Source organism: Leptonychotes weddellii, chromosome 7 (assembly GCF_054177405.1).
Source record: "Leptonychotes weddellii isolate Sample4059 chromosome 7, ASM5417740v2, whole genome shotgun sequence".
In the NCBI taxonomy this organism is placed as follows: domain Eukaryota; kingdom Metazoa; phylum Chordata; class Mammalia; order Carnivora; family Phocidae; genus Leptonychotes; species Leptonychotes weddellii.
In genome coordinates, this window is record NC_138375.1 from 122609136 (window position 1) to 122635279 (window position 26144).

A 26144-nucleotide genomic window follows, 5' to 3' on the forward strand; every position below is an offset into this window, starting at 1 on the left:
TGGAAGTGCCCAAGAGTGATCTGTAGGTTTGAGGAACCACTCTTCCAAAAGAAGAAAAGTTTAAAAAAAAAAAAAAAATCACCACCTGGTGCTGTGTTATAATCAATGGGACATAAAAAAATTGTAAACTCTGTACATTCAAAAATATAAATATTTTTGATATTTATCAAAATCAAATATCAAAATTTGATATTATCAAATATCAAAGCTAAAACGGAAGGTACATGAATATCAGGTGGCTAATTTGCCCCATTTCATTTGTTGATGTACAGTGTTGATTTGCATACAGATCTATTTAGGGAGACCTAAGGACTATTCTAGATTGCATTCCTCTAGTTTATAGACCTCAGGAAAGGGTGGAAACTGCTGTTTATTACTGTTTGCAGCATCAGATTGAGTTCATCATGGGTAGTGAAACAACTAATTGGAGGGTTTTTTTTAAAGAACTAAATATATTGAAAGCTCAAACATGAGTCAATAGACATTACTTAAAACATGTGACATAAATATTTTTATTGACCCACAAAGTCATAACTGAATATTTACATCATCAGCTGTCTTTTGCTAGCACTAATCCACTTTATATGTCCATTTGACTCAGTGAAGACACATTCCCACATTGCAGTTGTCATGTGGAAATTAGAGTAGCTCTGGATCTTTAACGCTTGGGATCATGATGCTTTCAGCGAAACTCAGATCACACTTTGACTTTAAAATCTCCACATTGTAGCTCCTAAAAGGAATGGCAAATAACAGTGAAAAATTAAAAATAAAAGTGTTTTAAAGGCTTAATATAGATAAATATATTACTTTAAGTATATTAGCTGTTACAATACTTGTTATTTTATATAACCTCATATCCTGTGACCTCAGAGTCCCATTAACTTGGTTGCTGGCATTCGTCCTATAATAAACTCTAAAACGTTTCTGTATTCCTGGTGGATTGAGCGGTGTAGCAGTCAGAGGACTTTGACCAACCCCCTCTTCCCCAAGATAGGGTTAAAGATTTGGGGGGATGGGGAACTCTGACAATCTTTCTGTTTAAAAATGCACACTGAGACTGTTTAACGGGTTAATCTTTCTAGTATATTTATCTCCCACAAATCGATTTTGTAAAAAATGAGGCTGGCCCGAGGTGTTAAATATGGTTGGCTGGGACCTCCTTTTATTTTTTAATTTTTTTTTTGGAGGAGCCTAGGACCAGGTGGAAAAGATTTGTTACAAATTCCAGGGAAGAACTGTTCCCGTAGTGGTGGTTAAATGGTTGCCAGTGTTCACACTTCAGTGCTTGTAGACCAGAAGACTGGAAACAAAAGGGTTACTTGTTTCCCCACCACCGCCTTTACCCCCGGATCGATTTTTCTTATTTAATCAGGGAGTAAAAAGAGACACAACAGGGGTTAAAAAAAAAAAAAAAAAAAGTTGGAAGAAGGGCAAAGTGGTGGGGGAGGGTTGAAAGCCAGAAGCTGCAGGACAGAAAATCAGTCTTGGGAGTTCGCGCTGCCGAGTCCTTGCAACAAGGAAGGGAAGCCAGCAAAAACCGCTCTCAGTCATTTCCACACAGCCAGCCTCTCCTTTTCTCCTCGCTACGCGCTAGTGGCTCATTTGGCTTCCCTCTGCCACCGAGCGATCACATACATTATTTCCCCCAAGATAACACAATCAAACTTGTATTTACCGACATCCTTTCCTCGCAGCCTGTTTGAGATTTGTTTTAATAAATAAGTGTTTTATGTGAATGATGTAGTCATTGAAACGGGCGCACCATTTTTCCCCCCCTTCCTTACTGCAGGAGGTTCCTCAACCCCAATCTGGTTGGAAAATAAAACGCTTTGTCTCCACAACCACCCCCCACCGCACCCCCACCCGCTCTCAGTGTGTGTTTTATACGTGTGTATATCTCAACCCCCTACAGTAGCCAAGAGAAAGCAGCTAGCCAATGAGAGAGCCCAGTTTCATAAAAGCTGCTCTCTGATTGGCCCGATGCGAAAGGGCAATGGGAACAAAGAAAAGTCCCTTTCAGGTATAGAGGCTGAGAGCTCCTTTTGCTTCCACTCCCCCTGTGTGTGTGTTGTGTTTCAGTCCTGATTTCAGTGTTGCAGAACAAGCTTGTGGTGTGTGTGCACCAGGGGGATTTTTCTTTTCTTTTCTTTTTTTTAATTTTAATTTTTGCTTTTATAAAAAATACACAGGACGGTCTGTGACATTTGATGGTCCATCTTCTTTAATAATAAATTTGTTGAAGAGATTATAATTTCCAAAATAAAGCGGCTGCAACCAAACACATTCAATGCAGTTAGAAGGAAAAGGTCAACTCGATCCAATACAGACCGTAAGTACGGTTGCGTGGTGTGTCTCTATAGCACTTAGCGGGGACTTCATGCAGGGGAATGTGCGAGTTTTATGCATTAAAATGAGGAACTAGTTACAGGGTTTGGCTTTTGCATTGAGAACAACAACCCAAGAAGGGTGAATTTTATTCAGTGGAGGGTGAAGCATTTGTAACTTCTTCACACAAATTAAGCTTGACTGGGCACTCGGGGTAACTTAGAGTAAATTACCTTTTGGGCTGTAACCCAAGGAGAATAAAAGTGACACAGTTACATATACTGATCTGCAGTGTCCATTCCCTAGCTCACCTCGCCCCCTCCCTCTCCTATCCTAGCTGGGCAAGACCCTCTTCCAAACCGAGCCAGGAAAATGGGGGCAAGGGCAGAACAAGCCGATTTCTGTCTCTTGCCACATCCTAGTGCCCAATAATTTAATATTAAACAAGGGAATAGTCACCCATTACATGTAATGGTTATAATTACCATTTTCCACCTCCTTAAAAAAGCAAAGCAGCAAAAACACCATTAAGGGGGGGGAAGCCCCACCCAACCCAAACCCACAAATAGAGTAACAATGGTGTGTTTATTACAGGACCTGGCTTGGGAGCTAGCAAAATGTTTTTCTTTGTTTAAGACATGAGGGGGTCCCTAAAACCCAAGTAGCTTGGAGGTGCCCTCCCCCTCTTCTGGGCGTCCCCATCCCTGGCCCCTCGGGAAAGCCGACAAATTGGAGATAAGTTGAGGAAAGGTTTATAAGGTGTTTCTTTAAAACATCTGCTTTGCTCTTGTGCTCATTACATTTCACTCCTTCGAACTTCCAAGAGCCTAGATCTGCGAGAAATGTTTCACATTCATAACTTGTAGCTGCGCCCACTGCTGGGGGGTGGGGGCGCGGGGGGGAGGCGGCGGCGGCGGCGGCGGGGTGGGGGGGGGAGTGTGTGCAGGGGGAGGGGAGAGACCTTCAGCTTTTTTTTAAAGACCAGATCAGTATTTTCTTGATACGCTTGTCACCATTTTTGTTCTCACGACAACCAATTGAGCCCTTGATCCTCACGTGATGTGAAAGGCTTGCACTGTAACAAAATCGCTCCTTTTAGATGGTTGGTTGTTGCTAACTCGCCCATCCCCCTCTCCCAGCCCCGACATTTCCAGCAAAGCGACTCTCCACTTCCAATCCATCAACAATTCATTACTGCTTTTAGCTTCCAAACGCCAGCTAATTAAAAATACTAAGCCAAGCTCCGGGGCCATCTGACTAAACACAGGAGGGGGTGGGCGAGAGAGGAGGGGGAGAGAAAAATAAATAAAAGGGAGACGCACCGTTTGCTGCGACTATCAATGGGAAAAACTGTCCTGAAAAAGGTCGCCTTAAAAAAAAAATATTTTTTTTTGACTCTAATTATCGAATTACCACATGACTGATTGGCTTGAGCGACAGCGGATTTCCCCCCTCCCCCCCCCCGGGACTATACTAGGAACTCGGTTCCTTTTTCTTAAAACAACATAAAACAGGAAAACATCACATCCTTTGGGTTTCGAAGACCGAACCAATTTTAAACGCCGTTATTTTCCTCACCCCACCGCCCACCGCCCCCGGCCCCGAGCGAATGCTGTTATAACTGGTTTATCAGCTCACTGAATCATCAGCTCCCCTCCCCCTCCACACCTTTCTTTTTCTCCTTTTGCTGGGCTTCTCATCCTACCCTTTCTTCCTCCCCCCTCCGCTCTCCTCCCCCTCCCCCTCCCCCCTCGCCTTCCCCCTCCTTTCCTCTTAAGTTAGTTCAAGAAATCAAATCTGTCAGGACGGGCGGAAAAATGCCACTTCCCGACTAACAGGCGGAATCCAGCCCAGATTTTCAGTCGTTTCTTCTTATTCTTTCTTCCCTTTCACTAATTTATCCCGATGTTAGCACATTCTGTCTTGTTACTAGCGGACGCCTGTAGGTTTGCTACATGGGATCATTACTTACTGATCACGGTGACTCTGAAGTCTGGAACTGAAGGCGGAATGAGAAGTTGGGAAAACTTTTTTCTCTAAGCTCTCTCTCTCTCTCTCTTTTTTTAAAACCTATTATTCTCGATGCTTGTTAAGAGGAAAAAAAACCTTTGGTACTTCTGTTGTGAATGTGAAACATTATCTTCCAGCTGTACAGTGACACATTTTTTTAAGGAGAAAAGGACTCCTGATCCGTTTGCCAAAAGGGGGGTGGGGAGGTGGAATAATGTTATCGAGTGATTATTCTGGCTGAGATGTGTTATTTGGTTTCTTCCTTCTTGATCATTTGGTGTTTAAGTAAAATGAGGCACAGGCTTGTTTGCCGAGTGGAGTGGGAAAGGCATTTTGATTTGCTGGCCTAATTAAAAAATGATAAAGGATTAAAGGTAAGCAATGTCTGTGTGTGTGTGTGTGTGTGTGTATTTATTTATTTTTCTCGACAATCAACTGTTAAAAGGGGCTGATCCCTTTAAAAACCGTTTTAACTGATCTTTGTCAAACACACACTCATTTGCGGTCATTGAGGCCACCTTGGCGCAGACTACTTAAAGTGCATGTCTTAATCAGTTTCCCCGTCCAGTCAGTAGCACCATATTTAACAAATTGAGCAAGTCTGTGACCTGGGAATATGGTAGAATTGTTTATATGTAATTTTTTTTTCCCTCAAAAGGCAGGTATTCAGCCTTTTATTTAGCGCTGTCTTTTTCATAGAAAAATGCTCTTAAAGACATTTGTGTGTGTATTTCAAAAATAAAATGGTATAAACTGTTGGGGAAGAGAGGGTATGTGTTTGGGGGGGTTAGTTATTCGTTGTTTTTCCTGTTCCTTACTGGGAACAAAAAACAGATTGCCCAGACGATTTGTAAAAAGAAGTAATAAAATTAGAAATAAGGAAAATTTAGAAACATCATTCTGAAACTAGCCTCAGAGAACTTCCAGGGTCTGGTCTTTGAAACTGCACGATCTAGGACATGTTTGGGGATGTTTAAAGCTGTGTTCCTCCCTCTTGTCTGAGTGTTTAGGCTGTGTTTCTTGGGTTGAGATATCACATGTATGAGAAAAAAAAAAATCCTAAACTTTTTTTTTTTAACCTTCCTGGACTTGACACAGATCTTTAAGATATCTTAATGCCTTTAAAAAAGTGCTTATCCTTGTGCTGTTGGTAAAGGGAATTTTTTTTTTTTTTTAAAGCTACTGTTTAGATGCTTACTGTCGTGGGTAAGTTTTTTGGGTTTGGTTATTTTCCTTTAAACCCGACTGTGGAGACAATATATGAGCCACCTTGCTGTCCATCCTTCCCTGTACCCCTTACTGACTCCCCAGTATTAATCGTTTTTTATTCTGGTAACACCCAGACAAGAAATATTCGACTTTTCCCCCCCCTTCACAGGAAAAGGTGGACCTGGACTGAAGGGTGTAAAATCTCTGGACACATTCCTGGGGCAGGAAAAAGAAGAGGAAGATTAGAAGATTTTTTTTTTTTTTTTTTTTTTTTTTTTACGAGAAAGCCCAGCGGAGCTAAACGAATGTCCCCTCATCTCCAAAGGAAAGTTCATCGGATTTTTATTCTAGAGAGCTCATCTTCAGGATGTCAGTGAACATTTCTACTGCAGGAAAAGGTGTGGATCCAAATACGGTTGATACTTATGACAGTGGTGATGATTGGGAAATCGGGGTTGGAAATTTAATAATTGATTTGGACGCTGATTTGGAGAAGGACAGACAGAAATTTGAGATGAATAATTCCACCACCACCACTAGCAGCTGCAACTCGAAGGATTGTGGAGGTCTGGCCTCCAGTGGGGCCAGTGCTCCGGCCGCCTTAGCCGATGGCCTAAAATTTGCTTCTGTTCAGCCCTCTGCTCCCCAGGGGAATTCACACAAAGAGACCAGCAAATCAAAAGTGAAAAGGAGTAAAACTTCGAAGGATGCTAATAAATCTCTGCCTTCGGCTGCCTTGTATGGGATTCCCGAGATCAGCGGCACTGGCAAGAGGCAGGAAGTCCAAGGGCGCCCTGGAGAGGCCGCTGGCATGAATTCAGCGCTGGGTCAAAGTGTGAGCGGCGGCAACCCCAACAGCAGCAGTCCGGGCACGGGGCCCTCCGCTGCCACCGCGGGGGCGGCCTCCTGTGGGAAGAGCAAAGAGGAGAAGCCAGGTAAAAGCCAGAGCAGCCGAGGCGCCAAGCGGGATAAGGATGCGGGGAAATCCAGGAAGGACAAGCACGACCTGCTTCAGGGCCACCAGAATGGCAGTGGCAGCCAGGCCCCTTCCGGGGGGCACCTCTATGGCTTTGGGGCCAAGAGCAATGGAGGTGGCGCGAGCCCCTTCCACTGCGGGGGCGCTGGGAGTGGCGGCGTCGCGGCTGCTGGGGAAGTTAGCAAAAGTGCCCCGGATTCAGGGCTCATGGGAAACTCTGTGTTGGTAAAGAAGGAAGAGGAGGAGGAGGAGAGCCACAGGCGAATCAAGAAACTGAAAACCGAGAAGGTAGGATCAAGTCGCCTTCCTAGATTGCCCACTTTCCTCTTTGTGTGCATCTGTGTGGGTGTGTGTTGTTTGGGAGCGGGAGGGGGGGGGGTGTGCCTCTGTGTGCCTCACACTTCTTCGTGCTTCCTGGTTCTTTGTGAGGTTTCTGTTGTGTGCATCCTTTCCGTGGAAATTTGGAATGGGGGAGCTGAGCTGATTCGGGTGCACTGCTTTTGGCTCTTGCTTCTCCTGTGGCGGCGGCCAGCGGCCGTGCTCAGTGTTTGGGGTCCCCAGGTGGGAGGGCCTGGGTGTTCCAAGGGGCTCCTGGCCAGTCGGCCGGTGGTGGTGTGCTTTTAAGAGCAGACCTGCTCGTGTACCCGCTTGACTCATGTCCTGGTTTCTCGCCCAAGGAGAGCTGTCTTAGGTTTTAATATGCCCGCCCTGGTGATTCTGGTAATGTGTCCTTAGGTGCAGGGTGCACGTTCCCTCCCTGGAAGAGGTTAGGTCGAGGATTCTCATGTACCCTCTTCCCTCAACCTGTTTCTTTTTTCGGGACTTTCTCCAACAAATAGTTCTGTCAAAGGGTATCCTCCTTGGATGGGTTCCTCTTACAGGTCCTGAATTTAAACCCCAGCCTTGGCGTCCTGGGGTCATTGGTTTCTTAACTGTGTGGAAAGACTGGAATGGTTTCGGTGGTTTCTAGGACTCTCTACCCTGGTTCCCTCACCCGGTTCTTAGCTGGAGATTTCAGGATGTTATCACTTGAATTTCTAGCTTGCCTAGGGAATGGAGAGGTTGGTAAAAAAAGTGAGAGAGACTGGGCTGATGGGGCTTCTTGAGATGGGGCAACAGCTAGAGGGGATGAGAATCTTGTGCGGCATTTGGGTAATGGGGGGATCCTCGATTTAAGCAACGTGAACCCTTCCTGCCATCGCTGTCATTGTCTTAAGGTCTAGTTAGAGACTGCCTTTGAAAAAGTGCACCTTGGGGGCTGTGCCGTTTGGGGCTCGAGGCCTGTGACTTACTGGTCTGGTGACGGTCCTGCGTTGAATAGTGTCCCAGGACGGAAGGGGCTCTGTCCACCGGGCAGTTTGGGAGTGAGCTGGGGGTGTGAGTAATGTTTTTATGAAATCAGCCTTTAGGTTAATCCTGCGGGTTGTGCTTCGCAGAAATAAAACTCATATCCTGTGGTTTATGGCATGGTTGTTTGGAAATCTGCTTATTAAATAATTCGATTTCCGCCCCCTCCCCCCCCCAATGTCTGACTTGATCAGAACTGTCAGACGGCTTTGGGTGATTATTTCTGTGGCCAGTTATTCACTGCTCTCTCTCCAGACCTTTCCATTTTTGCATTCGTGGGTTCAAGATTTAAGTGGGAGCGCAGGAAGAAAGTTCTGATTTTCTGGTCTTGGGAGTTGTGGAGGGTCCATTAAAGTGCGGATGATGCCAAAATCACCAAAAGCCTCCGGACGCTTCTTTTATTCATACACCTTGGGTCAGACAGCTTTTTACACTGACGAATTGAAATGCATTTTTAAAAATCCCAGGTTTCGATTCTTCTATTTCCTGGTGTAGTTGCACACAATTTCTGCTAAAAGGCGTTCTGAAATCTTCTTATTACTTAGTACAGTAGGGCATTTACTTTTGTTGCCAATAGTCTTCAAATTGCACTTCTAATCTGCTCTAACTATCTAGATGAATTGCCCTAATCCAGTGCTCACAATGGCTGTGGTTAAGGAGTCAGAAGCATTTGATTGGATTCACTGCTGCCTGGAATGTGGGAGGTACTGCCCTTTTGCATTCCCCTTAGCCTTTTAATCTTCCAGCCAAATGTTCACATTCAACAATTTTGTTTAGCTGGCAATCGGAACATTTCTGTATCTCAAAGGCTGCTGTCATGGCAACTGAGATTAGAGCATGGTGTTGGTTCTCCAGTTTTTGTGTTCTTTTCACTTTCCAGTCACAGAGGAAACTGGATAAAGAATGGAGGAATTAAATTATTCATATACATGCAACTCATCTTCAGTCAGAGCAGTATAAATGTGATAATACGAATTACATAAATGAAGAGCAAACAAGTCGTGATGGGGCCGGGGTGGAGGAGGGGAGGAGGGGAGGAGGGGAGGAGGGGAGGAGAGGAGGAGAGAGCTCAGCGCGTTTAGATGCAGCCCACCGCCCTCCGCCAACCCTGGCCACTGGTGTTGGCACAGGGGCCCTTCAGGGATGGCTCCGAGGGGCTTGAATCCTGCAGCGTTGGCCGTTCTCGGTCAAGCAGGGCGGTGCTGGCTCAGGAATGCTGTTGCGTAGGCTCCCCTCCCCACCCTCTCCCCGCTCCTCCCCCTCCGCCCTCCCCCCCACCCCTGGCCTCCTTGCCACCCCAAGATGGCACTCCCTTGCACACATGCCACCCCCGGGAAGTCACTCTCATTCCACTAACGCATGGATGGGAACATGAGACCTCAATTTAGGGACTGCTCCCTAACGAGAGGAGGCTACCTTTTTTAAGGAGGTATAAGCAGGACGCGCTTTACCTGACAAAAGTATTTCCACACTGAGGCATCTTGTGAGAGAGGTTTTTTTTTTTTTTGACGTTTTGTATAATGTTTTAATTTCTGCCTTGCTTGATATTCTGGGTGGGTGAAGAGTAAGTGTCTCAAAAGTGAAGATGATTAATTTTCAGCAATCAGATGTGGCTCATGAGGGGCCCAAATGTGAAAACCCAAGGAGGTGGGGTGGCTGTGTGTGCGCTTTTCTTCTGGGTTGTTTTTTTTTTTCCTGGTTGAGAGGTTTCACGGGAGATTCATAAGACTTGCTGTCACCGGTTAATTTTCACAGCATGCTTAAATGTCTATTTTTGGTCTGTTTATTCTGTTTCTACACTACACAAAGTCATGTAAAACATGATAAATTGGACCTTATGAAACCTAATTAAATCAATGAGTGTTCTACTCCTTTATGTGGAAACCACAAGTATGTTGTAAAAGTCGCCACTCCCTTAATACGTGAACAAAATCAAAACATGCCATAATTCTAAGATGTTTGAGCTGTATTTCTGTAGCCCATTTTGTGGTTAAGCACCAGTGACATGTCTGAATAAGGAGATTTGACGGGTTGGCTTTGGGTTGTTAAAACCTGCTTCTCCACCTTCCCCCTCCTTTCTTTTTAAAGCATAATAGCCTGTATGGAGGCTCTCCTTAATATCTTACAGTTTTGACTTATCAGACACAGGCACTTGGGCCGGGCTAAATAGGGTACATGGTTTTATTTGATCGCCGGAAAATTCTCAACGACATAGGAGAATTCTTAAAAACACCTAATACTTAAATAGACATGAAAGGCACAGGAGGGCTTACAGTTGGGTCTCAGGGTTCTGACTACTCAGTACATATTCAGGAAAGAGAATTACTTCCCTGATATCATATTGCTTTCATTAAGCCAGGCCTTAACAGACTAAAGGTGGTGTCTACAAATGGACCTGTCTATAAGGGATATAATTCATTTTATTTTATTCTCTTGGAGAAGGCTTTTACACTTCACTAGGGAATTCTGCCACATTTTCTAAGTGAGTGTGAGCCGTTTAAGAACATATTTTGATTAATGAGTTTTGTGGACAATATGCCTGCCTCCCCTGCCTCCACGCTGCCCCCCCCCCAATCTGGTGTCCCCTACAAATTCTGCTTAGAGAGTGCAGTTTATCTACTGTGAAATAAAAGGGCAGAAAGGTCACTTGCTATAATTAAAGAACAAAGTCCATTGTTGTTGGACAGCAAACTGTTTTGAAAGCTACATAAGGGATTTAGCGGTTAAAAACGTTGGTAACTGAGGCTGGCTCCCAATCAGCGTTGATCCTGCTCCTTACTTTTCAATAAGTTGCCTGGGAGGGTGACAGGGCTTTTTGAGGTGGATGCAGAGGCCATCTTTTCCCTGAGCAAGTTTTCTGTGAGAACCCAAGGAACTTGGGAGGATATGTGTGGCCAGGCATATCACTGAGTCCTGAGCATAGTATTTGAAACGTAGCGGTGTGCTGGAGAGATGAAAAAAAACAAAAACAAAACACACACACACACACACACACACACATGATCAAGATTACGCTAAAAGGAGATGAGTAATGTTTAACAACTTTTAATAACTTTGCAAATAGTCTGGGAAAAAAAAGGGAGTGGGGTGCGGAGTCATTGTCCAAATGTCACCAGGTTAAGAATGCTCTTCAAGTGAAATTGCTTGGCCGCAAGATGGTTTTAATTAGCGTTATAAAGACTTATTTTTCCTAAGCAGCGTTTTATAGTTAGTAAATGAAATGTATGCCGAAAGTGCTAAGCAGAAGTCTCCCTAACCACAGAGGTGTTCAATAACCAGATTCAAACAACATGGAAAGTACCATCTGTTCTTCGTTTTCAGCTTGAAAAACAAGGATTGAATGGCTGAGATTTGCTTCAATTTTGACTGTGTCTGTGCGTGTGTGTGTTTTTTTAATTTAAAAAAGTTCACCTGGTACTTCATAGAAACTTGAAATTGCAGTAATATGAGCAACACTGTGAAAACACATGTTCCTACATTTATTTTAACCAGTTCCACTTTTCTTTTAAAAGATTTCCAGAAGCCCAGCCATTGAGCACTTTATAATGGTTATTCAGTTCCTGCAGGCAATCACAATGAGGGGTCAGTTCTTCAAAGATCACACTGTTCAGTCGGTACCTGAAGGCTCTCCCAGGCTAACTCTGGTCAGCGTTTATCGGGTAATCTAATTGTACGTGATCGCACGTTGGACTGCTGTTGACTCTCCGTAGCTCTCGCTCTCCTTCAGAGCTGCATCTAGGATGGTTGATAATGAGGAAAATATTCTCTTCACGGTGGTAACTTTTGAGTCCTTGACTTTTTAGACACTAAGCTTGGTTCTGGGTTTAGTGAGAGCCCTGGGTGAAACGGTATCCGGCCTTTGTTTGAGGTCTTTTATAGAAGCTAATGACTGGGCTTGTGCCTCCTGAGATAAATGACAGTATCTCTGAGTGGGCTGACAGGAAACAGACATGTTAATGGTGAAGCTGCGGGGAAGATCTGTTTGGGTTCTGACAAAAGAGTCAAGAAGGGACCCCTGGTTGTGGTCATTAACACATAATGCATTCTTGCTCTTCCTAAGAGACCCTTGATAATTGGAAAGCTATTTTAGACACAAGCACTTAAATCATAAATCTACTACTCCTAGTTCTTTTGCATTTTTAAAAGTCGCAAAGTAATGTGTTTTTTGTTAACAAGTGTGTGATCTGTTTTTTTTTTTTAAATGGTGGCAGTTCTAGGCTGGGCGTCCCAGGGCGTCTGGGAGAGCCGCCCTTGGAACTGGCTTTATCAGATGGGATCTCTCTTTGTCTTTCATCGTGGCTCCGTCCTCCCTCTGTTTTAATGAAGCAAAAAATAAAGTGGGTCCAGGAGCTAAAAAGAAATCGTCTTTATACATGAAGGGGTCTCGTGGGAGAGGGATAAAATCTATTTTTTATAAGTTGGGTAAAAGATTTTGTTCAGCGATTTGAATGTGATGAAACCTGCCTTTTGAAGTGTATGTTTAAAAAGTCATGGGTATAATTGAGTTTCAGTGCATTTTAAACTCTGCTTCTTGAACGGAGATAATTGCCATGTTGAACACACTCTAGAGGTGTAGAAAAGGTGGAAGGATCATGTTATTCTATTCTTTAATATTAAGCGCTGAAAAGTTTTTCATAGTAATTACTGTAGCCCAACATAGTTTTGATTGCCAGCACTCTGAACTTGCCAGTGATCTGAACATCAAGGGTTTTGCTTGAATACTAAACAGTTTATTCCTAAGTTACTTGTAGAGCATTGTTCTAGAACATGGAAGCCAGAAACTAAGGAAATACTGGGCAGTCCCTAGCAATATCACAGTGGAAATCACCCTTCTTCCCTAGGATTGTTGACTAGTAAATCAGACTCTCTTAATCTGTACAGCTAAGGTTAGAGATAGGGGAAGAGAACAGGTGAAAACTTTGCCTCAGGAATGACGTTGGTCGTCATTAGAGGCTAATAATACGGATCACGTTAGTGCCCTGTAACTCGTGTTTCTTAGGTGTGTGGATGATTATTCAGCAGCGAAATTCAGCTGAGTAAATTAAGAGATCAAATTGGCTTTAATCAAGGATTCATGAATGGAGCAGCATCTCATCTAGCAAGTAGAAAGGAGCTCTGAAGAGCTGTAGGAAAGAGGAAAGGTTTTGAAAGGTGGAAAGGGGGCTGGAGAAGGAAGTTTATTAGCAGAGCACCTTCCTAAGGAGGCCGGAAGGGACCTTTTGGTTTTCCGACTAGTGCTGACCAGGTAATCCCATAATGACGGGTTAAAGGCTACATTCCTGGGAGAGGCTGAAACTGCAATTAGTTTTAAGTCTTGGTTTACTGTCATGGGGGTTAGCACAAGTGACTCTATTTTGGGCCAGTTGTTTTTTGTTTGTTTGTTTGTTTGTTTTTGTTTTTAACAGTTCCCCCCTTTGATCAGACTGAGCTGAACTGAGAGATGTGATCAAACTTTAAGGCATGAGCACCACTCTCCACGAACCCTCTGAAGTTCTCCGAGTTCTTGATCCTTCCAGTGGGATTCACAGGTCATGACCTCAGGCTCACCAGTTTTTAGTTGGTCATTTTCTTCCTTCCTTTTCTGGCGCTTCAGTCTTAGGGAACTCATTTGCATGGTGGATAGTGGTTGCGAACGTGCCTTTAAAGCTTCTGAGATGACTATGATTATTATAAGTAGGATAATTCCCAATGCCTGGAGTGCATTTGAAGCCATGCTCCCCAACACCCAAACCAATCAAAGTCAAGTAAGTCAGAGAAAGACTCTGCTAAAGGAGTCACTCTGTAAGCTAAGTGGCTTGCTCAGCGATCTTCAGTAACTGAGTTTCAACTTCCCGAGAAACGTTAATCCAGGTGCAGCGGGTGGCGTTGGTTACAGCATAGACACCTCCTTGTTCAGCTAAAAGATAAGCAAGGGCTGTCCTCTTATCAAGAATAACTTTGGCCAGAGAGTCTCGGATGTTTTGGGGACAGCTTTTGCATTAGCAGTGGGTTCTGTAATATTTTCAAGAGTTAAGGATGGGTTCCTGATCATAGCCTCATGTTTATTCCTAACCCTGGAGATTGAGACCTGCCAAAGGGAGCTAATTTTCATCATGAAAGTGTCCTGGTACAACCATGGAGGCCAATAAAATTTAAAGGTTTCTAGACTATACAGATGGTTTTATTCTGGTGACTCTTGACTTGTATTCCTTTCTTTGCAGCCACCCTGAGTGCAGAGTTCCCTGGGTTTTGGAGTATTAACTAGAGACGTGGAAACAGATCCTTATGGTTAGGGAGTCGGATAAAATGGGGGAGGGGCTGAGTTTGTTGGAGAGAAACTGAGGCAGGAGCATAGTGGCAAGTCCAACAGTTGTTTGGAGGTGGATTTCCCTCCTTTGCAGTGTCCTGGGAGATATGAATGATGGTATTATCTTTTCCGGCCAGTGCCAGAGTAAAGGAAGGAAAGAGAAGAAGAAAATTTTAGGTTTAAAGTATGAAGTCTTGGTCCCACATCTTAGAAAGAAGCAGTGAACCTCAATATTGGCTACTTGTCTTCCTAGTCAATTGGATTTTGAGGTTTCCAGCTGGAGTAGAGGACCTGTCAGGTGGAGACTTCTTCAGCTATGAGATACATTGTGTAACTGAGGTTCAAGTCTCAGGTTTGGCTGCCATCCAGGTAGGGAGGGGAACCTCCTATATCCTTCTAAGGATACTGACAGGCACTCTTTGTTCTTAGTGACTCCAAATCAGTAGGGTTGGGAGAAAATTGGAAACACTAGTTGGAGTTGTAGCCAGATATTTTAAGGAACCAGAGGAATTCAGGGCCCAGTCCAGTTACAGGTAAATAACAAAATCTTCAAGGCAATTAATAGGATTAGAATCTAATATAGAGATAAATCTAATATAGAGATAAATGCAAATATATTTTTTTCTCTCTACAGTTATTTCCATTTTGTAACCAAAACAGTCACAGTAAAAGTAATTTGTTTGCTGCTTTAAACTTGGTCTGATTATTTGCATAAGTGCCGCAAGAATAGTGATTGACCAAAAATGCTCTTTTTAAGCCTGCTTTGCTGGAACCTTGTAAGCAAGGTAGCATGCCAGTTTTTCCAAGGGTCTTTATTGGCTCCATAAAGTCAGCCTCAGTTTTTAAAAAACACTCTGGTCCTGAGTCTATGCACATTTCTCTCAATTACAAAGTTCCAGTAAAAGTCTTGGTAATATTACCAGTGTTTCCAGTTGTGTCCTGTTACAAAGAGATTGGATTCTCATTGAGCTTATGTAAATAACTATTTTGGCATAAAAAGGATACTCAAGAGTTTCCAAATTCTGAAGACATCAGAGAAAAAAAGGAAATGTTTCATCTTTGGTATACTACGCCAAATTATTGTAAGTCATAAATAGCTTAAGGGAAAAAGTTTCCTCAAATCTGGAAAAATAACATTGAAGAACTAGCGATATTTCACATAAGAAGTCATAAAAATTATAATCCTCCTCCTCAGTTCATTCAGTCCCATGTTATTAATTTTTGTTCTGCTTGAATCCACATTTTCCATTAGTTCTGGAAATTCTTAACTGGTTCACTTTTATGATCTTAAAGTTATCAGAAACCTGTGTTTGCCAGAGTCCTTATTTTGAAGCCTTGAAGAGGACGTACCTTTGCAGGAACACGTTTGCGAAAACATCTGGGTGAAACAATAACTGTCTGAAAGTGAAAAGACTTAAAAAATGTCCATTGTTAAAGATCAGATGAGAGCTCATGATAAGGGAATTGACAAGGAAATTTGGTTATTTCTGTCACACACGTTTTAAGATGATACCTGGAATTATGATGACAATATTATTATGCCAGGACATATTGGACTTTAGGAATTTTATACAGTTTCTGGAACACTTATATACCTATACAAATAACAACATAAAGAAGTCTTGGTTTTGGTTGGCGGGGGGAAGGGGAAAAAAAGAAGTGTTAGTATTATTTTTTGACAGTGCTTCCCATGTAATTCAGCATAGCACAAGGAGAGAAGACAAATCTTTTCAGATATCGTGGGGACCCTCTGAAAAATCTCAAAGTTAGTTCTGAGTCAAAAAGACTTCATTTAGGATTTAATTTTGGGAAGTTTGTCAAAAATGTCAAAGGTTTTAAAATACTTGGTCAAATAAGATTTTAGGTCACTGTGAAACAATGTGGTTAAATATCTCTTTAACCACAGGGGCAGGTAAAGAGTTCACAGGTTAGGGGCGCCTGGCTGGCTCAGTCAGTAGATCATGTGACTCTTGATCTCAGGGTCTGGAGTTCAAGCCTCACGTTGGGCATAGAGCTCACTTAAAAAATAAGTAAAATAAAGACTTCACAGGCAAATACAGAAAGTTCTATAGTTGTACAGTATCTTACAGTCCAGTAATCTAAGAAAACTCAGCAGATGAAAGAAGTATTAAGGTTTAGTTCTATATAAATATACTACTGACATTAGAGCTTATTTGTAAAACTCTTCTAACAAATTTTAATCTTATTCAGCTTGACCATGCATAAAATTCTTTTCCCCCAATTTTTTATTTCACGAACTTTCTTTTTTCCATTCAGATATTGTCATCTGTTTTTCCTTTTTCATCCTGAAATAGCCATCCTCGCTTTAGGACAAAAGCACTTTTCTTTTCTATCAACAAAATGCATCTCCATTCCTCCTACCTTTTTTTTTTATGATTTTTTTTTTTTTTTATTTGTTTATTTGACAGAGAGACAGAGACAACTAGAGAGGGAACACAGGCAGGGGGAGTGGGAGAGGGAGAAGCAGACTCCCGGCCTGGCAGGAAGCCTGATGCGGAGCTCCATCCCAGGACCCCGGGATCATGACCCGAGCTGAAGGCAGACCAGATGCTTAAGGACTGAGCCACCCAGGCGCCCCCCACCCCCCTTTTTTTAACCACATCCTACTTTCTTTGCATACAGAGATGTTTCCCTTATTGTTTCTAATAGCTTCAATTACATACATTAGAATTTTTAGCCCTTAAAAACTTTACCTTCTTGTGAAAATTAAGAAGTAAACAATCATGCACTGTCTGTTACCGTAGCATTCTGTGGCTTGGCAAGTTTATAAATACTTATCAGAATTTCTAGAAATAAATGTTTCCTCACAGTAAATTCATTGTGGCACAAAGCATGTTTACTATTGGAGCCAAATATCTTTAGTTCCTCTCTAAAAGAAGCCCGCAGTGGATAAACCTACATTGACTAATGTGTCCGTGTTTTGTTTTGTTTGGAGATGATCTAGATACTTATTCAGTGGCCTTGACTTAATTTATCATTTAACTTGACTTTGTTTGTTTGTTTCAAGTAGCTAAAAAAGTTTGGAGACAGGTTGCTGAGAAGTTGACAGAGAAACGTTATCTCCTTTGCATCTATTTAAATCATTTGTTCTTAACAATTACATTCAATTACCTATGAAAATTTCATTAGATATTAGACAAAGTCAGTCATCATCCCAAGTCATTTTTCTGGTTCACAGATATAGTAGAGATAACATGCACTTACTTGATTAGTAAACCCAGGTAGAAGAAAACTTGCACATCTGCATTATATTCAATGTTGATAACTCTGAAGACGTGCTTGTGTTAATTAAGCCAACAACCTCAATCTAGTCGTTAGAAAAGATTATTTTAGATCACATGAACTTGAAAAAAGAGTTGGGGTTTTTATATTTTTTGAGAGTTTCAGGAATCCTTCCACAAAGACTTTAGAAGGCTATTTCTTTCCCTCTGGGTACAGTTTTATTTTAGTTTAGGGGAGAAGGCTTAAAAACATCCTATCAGGCTCTGAATAATAGCATCCAATTTGGCCATCTACTGAAAAAAAAATCCTATAAAATGTTTTGTCAGTTTTCACCTGGGACAAACAGTAAATATTTCTGGCAATCTTGAACAACCCCGTGGACACAAGAGGTGTCCCCAAAGAGGGTGCAAAAGATATTTTATTCTCCCCTCTCTACTGGGTGCCAAAGAGATTTGGGAGAGCTGACTCTGATAAGAATTTTCATCTTATCTGGCTTTTGTTAGTTTTTCCAGGATCCCGTCTGTAGGCTTCTAGTCGGGTTTAAAGCATGCACCAGAATTTGGCATGGCTTTTCATTATTTCTAATTTTTGTTTCCCCTTGGCTTATAAAGGGAATAACACCGCAGACAACCAGAAAATTTCTGAGCTGATACGGTGTCCTCCAAGAGTAGATAAGAGGTTGTCTGTAAGACAATTTGGCAGATTTGGTTTACTGTCATGTTCCATAGTCTTTTCAAAGTGTTCATCTATTGTCATGACATCAGTCTGTTTTCTGCCTTTTTATTAATTCATTAATCTTAGAAGATTATCTACAGAAACTTTTGAGGCTGTCCCCTTGGGTTTAGGACATTTTGAAACTATGGCCCTTAGTTTGGCCTTTCGCCAAGAAGTGAAAGCTAGCTGAACAGGATTACCTGGAGCCTTGGTGGTCTTATTTTAAAACTGTTTACTAGTCTTTTCAGAGTGAAAAGTGGATTTAAATAAAGGATCAATAGATTGAGTACTCAAGGGGTGGAGGAGAGCAGTGGGAGTTATGTCTGGCTTCAAGTTTTTTTTTTTTTTTTTTAAGGTATTATTTATTTATTTGACAGACAGAGACACAGCGAGAGAGGGAACACAAGCAGGGGGAGTGGGAGAGGGAGAAGCAGGCTTCCCGACGAGCAGGGAGCCTGATGCGGGGCTCCATCCCAGGACCCTGGGATCATGACCTGAGCCAAAGGCAGAAGCTTAACCGACTGAGCCACCCAGGTGCCCCAAGCTTCAAGTTTTTTGTTTTAGGTACCATTTGTACTTTTAATTTTTCATTGACTCTTTGCAATGAATCTTTCAACCTAGCTATTTTGGAATTTTGAGGACTTCAGAGGCTTAAACTAGATAACCCATTCTGTTTGTTTGATTTGGGAACACTTGCTTTTTAAGCCCACTTCTTCAATGATCTTATCTAATTGGAGCATTCCAATAATGGTCATTTTAAGTCCCCTGAGGGTTGTCAGTAGTTTGGTAGGACCCTAGCCACAAATGGAGTTCAAACCCACATTTGTGTCTGGCCATATTTTGGAGCCCCCAAACCTTATAGTTACCTAGCCAAGTTCTTAGGACAGAAAACAAGCTCAGTAAGGTTTTGCCATTTTTTTTTTTAATTGATCTATAGCTTGTGGGACCATAGTTCTTAGACACCAAATAAGTAGGTATTCCAGAAGGTGGTGCACATAACTCTTTGGGTTTTGAGGGTTTTTTTTTTTTTTTTTTTTAGAAGACTTTGGCTGTCTTCTATAGAACCCAACTAATACCTAAGAGGGATGTGTCACTGGGTTGGAGACCGTGTGGTGTTTTACATTGTACCTTGTTGCATGGAAATTTTCTTGAGGTTGGCAGGTGACCTAGTGTCAATCTTACCCTCTTCCATCAACTTACCCTAACATGGAAGTCTCTGAGTTAGGTGGTGAGCGCTGTAACAGCTTTGAAGTGCTTGATCCATGCCATCAGTTTTGTGGCTTTTTGTGTTTCTTTTGTGTTTTGTTTTTGTTTTTTTGGTCTTTCAAGATTCCCATGAACAATACAGCCTTTACTTAAAACAAAATTTTATTCACCCAAGGCCTTGCACTGGAGCCAGGACAGCTTAAGTCAGGTAAAGTCCAGCTTAAATCGGACCCAGTCCAGTCCTGGGCCCAGTCTGTTTTTTTAAGTTGGACTCAGTCTAGTAATGACAGGCGTTACCCGGTGTGGAATCTGGGAGCATTGGGGAGAGAATTTGGGGAGAGATTCCAGTCAAATGAGGAATTGTGGAAGCTAGTTAGATCAAAAGTTCTATGCCAAGAGAGTGGACCTCAGAACCGAGAGGAACTCATTCACAGCCCTCCCCTTGGAAATGGTGAGAAATACAACTCAAAAGTTTTCTCGGATACCATGCCTGCCTTTCTCCTTCCTCGTCCCCAGTGCCCTTGGAAGTCTCCTTCCGATGCTGCTACTGCCACCGAATCTGTGAAACAGCAAAACGCAACGGAGTAACTTTCGAAATCAAATTGGCTTTATTGAAGGATTTGTGAATCGGGCAGCATCCTGTCTAGAAAATGGAAAGGAGCTCTGGAGAGCCATAGGAAAGGAAAGGTTTTTAAAGGCAGAAAGGTTGCAGGAAAAGGAAGTTTATTATTAACACAGGGCCTGGTTTCAGGCGGGGTTGCCGTCCTGTGGGGGGACAGAAGGGGTCTCCTAGACAGATTTTCTCACTTGGCGCCGATCAGGTAATCCCAGATCACCTAGTTAAAGATTACATTCTTGGAAGAGGCTAAAACTGCAGTTGGATGATGCGGTAAGTGTTTTTTTGCTGATGTGGGGCTTGGCGTAAGTGACTCCATTTTGGGTCTGTTGTCTCTTTTTTAACAGTATGTTATAATTGCATAAATAGATGTTGGATTGGGAGTAGACTGGAAGTATCTCATTGGTATGGGCTTTATTTCTTTTAAAATAAGTGTCATCATTGATTTTATGTTCCACTCAGTTGCAGGATAAATGGGGCACCCAGTGCCCAGGCCCCTCCCATGCTCAGTTCTCTGTCTGCACTGAAGTTCCACCAGGTGCCTTCTTGCTGTCTGTTGTAAGTTCTTTTTAATTTAAACTAAAGGTTTTTGGCAATCAGAACAAAGGTTTTGCAACTGAACGGAAGGCTGTTAAACTGTTCATAGTCTTGTTGGCCAGCAGTTGGGCTGTTTGTAATGTTTTTTTTTTTTTGAGAACTCAAAGGATCTTCAAGAGGGTAAGGCTGGCACATTACTGCTCTTGCTGAATTCTGCGTTATGTGCTAAATTTTGGTTAGAGATACCTTTGGTCGTGAATTAAAGGAGATGATGGGTTTCGCCTGAAGAACTGAAGTGATCACAAAGCAAATACGTTTTGATAGGTCAGTGGGCCTTGAAGTACCTGGATCGCATTTGGTATTCAGAAGGCTTTCCCTTCACAATGAAGCTAAATGAAGATTTAAAAATTCATATTATAGCTGTAAGAGAGAACTCAAAGGGAAGGGTGTTTTGGTTAGAACAAATGAGTTTGAAGTGAATAAATACGACTGCTAATTTTTCAAAGCTGCTCTCCTTTTCATCCCTACACCCTCCTTCTCAGTTTGATTATTCTTCACTGTGACTATTCTAGCTCAACCACTGAGCTTTTTTGCCTCCTGGGAATCCTCATTGTCAGCTAGCACTGTTAAGAAAAATGTGCCTACAAGGGCATGTAGGCCTATTCCAATAATGCCATATGAATGCAGCTTTTACAGTTTCAAAATGTATTGATTATATTTTGTGTTGTATATAATGATTTTAGAAAGCAGATATTTAGGTTGTGGAATTGGCTTATTATGTTAACCAGAGAGCAGATGGCATGGTGCCACAGATGTATAATTTTACTTAAAGGGACTTTTAAGGTTTTGATGTGTTTTCTTTTCCTCTTATTTCCCTGATGGCTTCTTTTTATTGAAGGGTAACTTAAGGAGACCTGGTAGCAATTTTACTGCCTTCCCCTGACAGTTTGAAATAATAGCATGGTCTTTGGTTGCACTGATCTTCCACCAGTCAACTTGATTCTGGTTTTTGTCATGTGGCAGTGAATTAAAAAAAAAGTGTTTGTAGTATGTTTTAAGAAATGGACTCTTTTATATGCTTCAATTAGCAACAGACGACAAAGTTCCAATTGCTCACACTTTCATAAACTTCTAGAAGTCACAATCGTCCTTTTGATTAAAGAAAACTGGTTTGGTTTCTTAGGAAAAGCACATCTGGCCCTCTGGTTCCTTTAGGTACACCTTTTTGTCATTCTTTCGCCTTTAGTCACTGAAGGTTCAAAGGTCGTGTGTGAGTTTTTCCTAGTTAGGTTAGCAAGCTTTCCCCTTTCTGGAGTGCTGTACTTTTTTTTTGTTGCTACACCCACTGCATGTTGGAATTCACTTGGCCTAAAAATACCATTTATTTCTCTGCCTAGATTTTACAGTTTGACCCATTCTTCTCTTAGAACATCATCAGGATGAGTTGGAAAGCATCTCCTCACTTTTGTTTTGCAAAGTGTGCGAAGCCAGACCAGATGACTTTTGGATTTCCTGTCACCTCCTTGGCTGATTTTTATGGATGGCTCATGTTAAAAGCAACAGTAATGTTTGAATTGGAAGGCTTGAAGCTTTGGGTTTTCATTCTTCATGGAGAACTGTTTATTTGTGTGTGGTTCACCGCAGTACATGGATAATGCTATCAAATCTGTGCTTTATTATAGGCTTAAGACTAGTACAGCAGCCCTTCAGTTCTGCTTTCTGTGTTTTCGTTCCTTGCCAATTCTTTTGTGATGGAAATGAAATTAGAACTGAATCTCTGCAACCAAGGGGAAAATAGGCACAACAAACAGAAACTGTCCCGTGAGCCAGTTTAGAAGCAAGCAGCGCTGATGGAAGAATATATGTTCAAATTTTTTTTTTTTTTGAAGTATAGAAAAGTACTTCAGTTTCACTTTTCCGTGGAGATCTCTGGCCAGTGAGCCCAGCACTTTGACAAACGAAGGGCTTTCCCCCCTTTATGCTGTTTCCCATCTTCAGTAACTGATTGGAAAGCGATTCACATTCCCAAAACTTCACACTGCTTTGAAGGTGGAACCCGAGTTAAGTAATATTGTTTTCTTCTGCTCCCCAAAGGGAACAACCTGATTTAAAAAACAGCAATCGAGCCTTTCCGCATCAAACTCCATTTGGCCACTTGTCTCCATTTACATTCCTTGCCCGAATCCTTCACCAGCCTTTCCATGATGCCGCAGCAGATGCCAGACACTGAAGGAGAAAGCGAGCAGCTGTTTCCATTACTCCATTGCTGGATTATCCTCCACAATCTGCTTGCTTTCTTCCCCCCCCGTCCCCCCCCCGACTTTAAAGAAAAAAAAAGAAAGAAAGAAAGAAAGAAACCTTCTCGCCCGCCGACTTTTTGCTTGCTCCAGTTTATCAGGCTGCAGGTTTTCTATCTTATCAGGACCACTGATTTGCTCGAAAAGGCCGGTTTATTGTTCATGCCTGCAGCAGATGGGAGCGCCCGGGCCCGGGGGCGTGGCCGCGCGCGCGTGTGGTGTGTGTGTGTGTGTGCGCGCGCGCGTGGTGTGTGTGTGTGTGTGCGCGCGCGCGCGCGCGCTCCCGGCGGGGTGGAGGTGGCGGGGACGCGCCGCCCGGAGCGCGCCTTCCCTCCCGCCCGGCACCCGTTTATAGCCCTGAGCGCTGTAAATCTGTCAGCTCTTCGCGACGCCCTCACCTCTTTCTTCATTTGCTCCAGCTTCTAGTTTGACAACGTTCCCCCGAGGCGGAATTCTAATCTGCTTCCAATTAGTTGCAAAATGTGACTGAAATTTCCACATTATGACTGTTGTTTTACTTGCACGCACACATCTCGAAACAAATTAATGCTCTTGAATATTTATTTTTTGAGCCCTTGGATTTACTTTAAGAGGAAGAGTTCCCAACTGTTGGAATGGCTTCCAGGATTTGCTTTTTTTGTTGTTGTTGTTCCCCCTCCAAGCCTCCTGTATTGGGTTTATTTAAAAAAAACAACAAAAAAACACAACAACTATGGTGGGGTCTCCCCACCTCTTGATAAGCCTTTTCCATTTTTTCAAGATTTCTCCAGATGTATTACATATGTTTGTTATGAAAATAAATTTTGTAGCATTTCTAAAATAAACAAAACAAGGTTGTTGGCCTAAGTTTAATAGAGGGGTCCCGGTGTGGTGTTTTAATACAACACAGGTACGCACAAATACACTTCTACATTTAGCTTAAATCTATTTGGCCAAAACCCTAAAGACTTGTTACACACTTTTAATTTTTTTCATTTGATATTCAAAAGTTATGAACCCCAGATAAACGAATTGGGTGATTGATTAACTGGCTTAGCAAATACCGGCCAGCATTAAAGATGTCACCTTGGGCGGTGATGTTATCTGGCAAGTTTGTGCCTAGATCCCAAGCCTGTCCTGGAAGCTGATGGAACTTTGGGGCTGCAGTAGGCATAGTCAATAAGGCTTCTTGTGAGTTTAGTACCCTTTCTCCCTGAACATCATCCACTGTGAGACCATATGCTGGACTCCAGGCTCTGGGATTGTTCTCCTTTGAAGGAAGATCATTACTCCCAACCCCATTTACTCCTTTTCAGTGTTTTTTTGTTTTTTAAAAACAAAGATATTGACTCCCCTGATTATATGTAAATATTGGAGGTGTTTAGATCTTGGTTGCTGAGAAGGTCAAATTTAGCTTTATTTATTACTTGCCTTACAAGCTACTTCCTCATATATTGGTGAATTAGTACCAAGGCAGTGGGTCTCTGGCTTTGTATTTACAGAAAGATGGTACTTTTAAGCAGTGTAAACTGGTGTATTTTATAGTCCTCAGCATCTTGGCAGATTGATGTCAACAATAATAATGAGTTTTGAAGTGTGCAGAATTTTACTGATGGTAAAGTGGTTATGTTGATCACATTACTTTGTGTTACTTTTAAATAACACCTTCACAGGGGCGCCTGGGTGGCTCAGTCGTTGAGCGTCTGCCTTCGGCTCAGGTCATGATCCCAGGCTCATGGGATCGAGCCCCGCATCGGGCTCCCTGCTCAGCGGGAAGCCTGCTTCTCCCTCTCCCACTCCTCCTGCTTGTGTTTCCTCTCTCGCTGTCTATCTGTCAGATAAATAAATAAAATCTTTAAAAAAAAAAAAATAACACCTTCACATGCAAATAGATCAGTTTTTTTCCCCCCCAACATCATTGTCACATATAATCATAAAAGCCCTACATTAATTTATCGTGTCCTTTGGGTACATACTATTTTCTATCTCTGTAATCCGGTGGTGGGGCATTAATTTCACTTTGTCTAAAACAAAATTTATTTTAACATTTACTGTATATGGAGTATATGTAAGTTATTTTATATAAAAACTTTTAGCTATGGCAGAATTGCACAAAAGAAGTAGGATCGCTCTTTGTATTGCTTCTTTTCTTCCTACTCTCTGGCTGGTTGTTGAAAACATAGCCAGATTGAAATCCTTAAAAATTTAAAATGTGGGCCTTTCAGACTGTAGAGACCTCCTGGGTTAAAAAAAAAAGAAAAGAAAAGAAATTAGTGGCCCCATAGTGAAATGCTCACAATAGGCACGATTGTGCTAGCCCCTCAAGTCCCGGGGTTCACTAATTACCCATTAATGAGGTCAGTCTGCCCAGGCTTTTTCCCTACCTTGGGAGGAAAAGCACACAAGACAGTTGGAGTTCAAGTGGATCTTGCTGTATTTGCAACTTAGCATAAATGCTTTGAAGGCCCCCAGGGTGCTTAATTGGGGCTGGGCATTTTTGTTTTGGGGGAGACTACACACAGCTCCCCATTGTGCATGTAGAAGCCACTGTGCATCTTGGAAGCATTACATGCTTTTGTTGATGGTGCATAGGTTTATAAACTCCAAATGAGCTTATTGCCTTTTAACCATTGGGAGCACTAAATAATGGAGGAACCTAGAAGTCTCTGGATTGGGTAGCCGCCAAGCAGTTTAAAAAAATAAAAAAAGAATGAATGGTTTAATTGTAGAGCAAACCATTTGTTTACAGATTAAGATTTATTAGGTCACCAAATCCTATGGACCAGGAGGTGAAAGAATGAGGCTGTAAGGTGTAGGGCTTGAATGCCCAGTGTTCTGTATTGTGATCCTGCTCAGCTGTTTTTACCCCTGTTTTTCTCAAAAGAAGAATGAATTGTTGAATGGTGAGAACTGCCTGGCCAAGTGTACTTTTTAGCTAGAGAGAGAGAGGGAGAGAGGGGGCGGCAGGGAGAGGGTGGTTATTTCTTTGCTGTCTTATTCAGAAGCTAAAAACTTAAGTTTCTTCCAACGGAGAGAGAGGGACAATGGCTCTTGGTGAATTTTCCTGTTTGCTTTGATGAGGAGGAATGGTGGTGGTCTTGGTGGTGGTGGAGGAGGAAGGGGGTATAAAGTGGAAAGAAGGTATGTGGCAAAGCGGGTGGTGATTGGAAAACCTTTGTGAAAACAGCCGTAGACAATGCATTCTCTTGAATAATTGGGACCGGTTACAGAAATTCCCTATTTCTTTCCTTAGTGGCCATGGTGCTCAATAGAGGGGAACTCTCCAGCAACGGCAGTGAAGTGGTACGGGAATTTTGGGGGGACACGCTGTTTGCCCGGCAGCCAGAATGTTAGGATGTCTCTTTTGCTTTTAGGACTGGATTATATTCAACAGTA

General features: G+C 42.4%; 1 protein-coding gene and 1 long non-coding RNA gene across 6 annotated transcripts in view; one reads left to right on the top strand and one right to left on the bottom strand.

Moving 5' to 3' along the window:
- Positions 1-488: 488 nt before the first annotated feature.
- On the bottom strand, positions 489-4432 carry LOC115942320 (uncharacterized). The gene is made up of 2 exons (XR_004076916.2): positions 4301-4432; positions 489-733 (listed from the first exon to the last, which is right to left on the bottom strand). It is a non-coding gene; the product is annotated as an uncharacterized LOC115942320 (long non-coding RNA).
- ZNF608 (zinc finger protein 608) overlaps positions 2073-26144 on the top strand; it is a 105324-nt gene continuing 81252 nt past the window's right edge. For 2 of the 5 annotated variants that reach the window (XM_081827157.1, XM_081827160.1), the window contains exons 1-2: positions 4574-4712; positions 5717-6811. In XM_081827157.1, coding sequence (XP_081683283.1) covers positions 5915-6811 — 897 coding nt within the window. In that variant the 5' untranslated portion in view covers positions 4574-4712; positions 5717-5914. Of the gene's footprint in view, positions 2333-4128; positions 4346-4573; positions 4713-5716; positions 6812-26144 lie in introns of those variants that run through there. The other 3 variants (XM_081827158.1, XM_081827159.1, XM_081827161.1) reach the window with 3 other exon arrangements.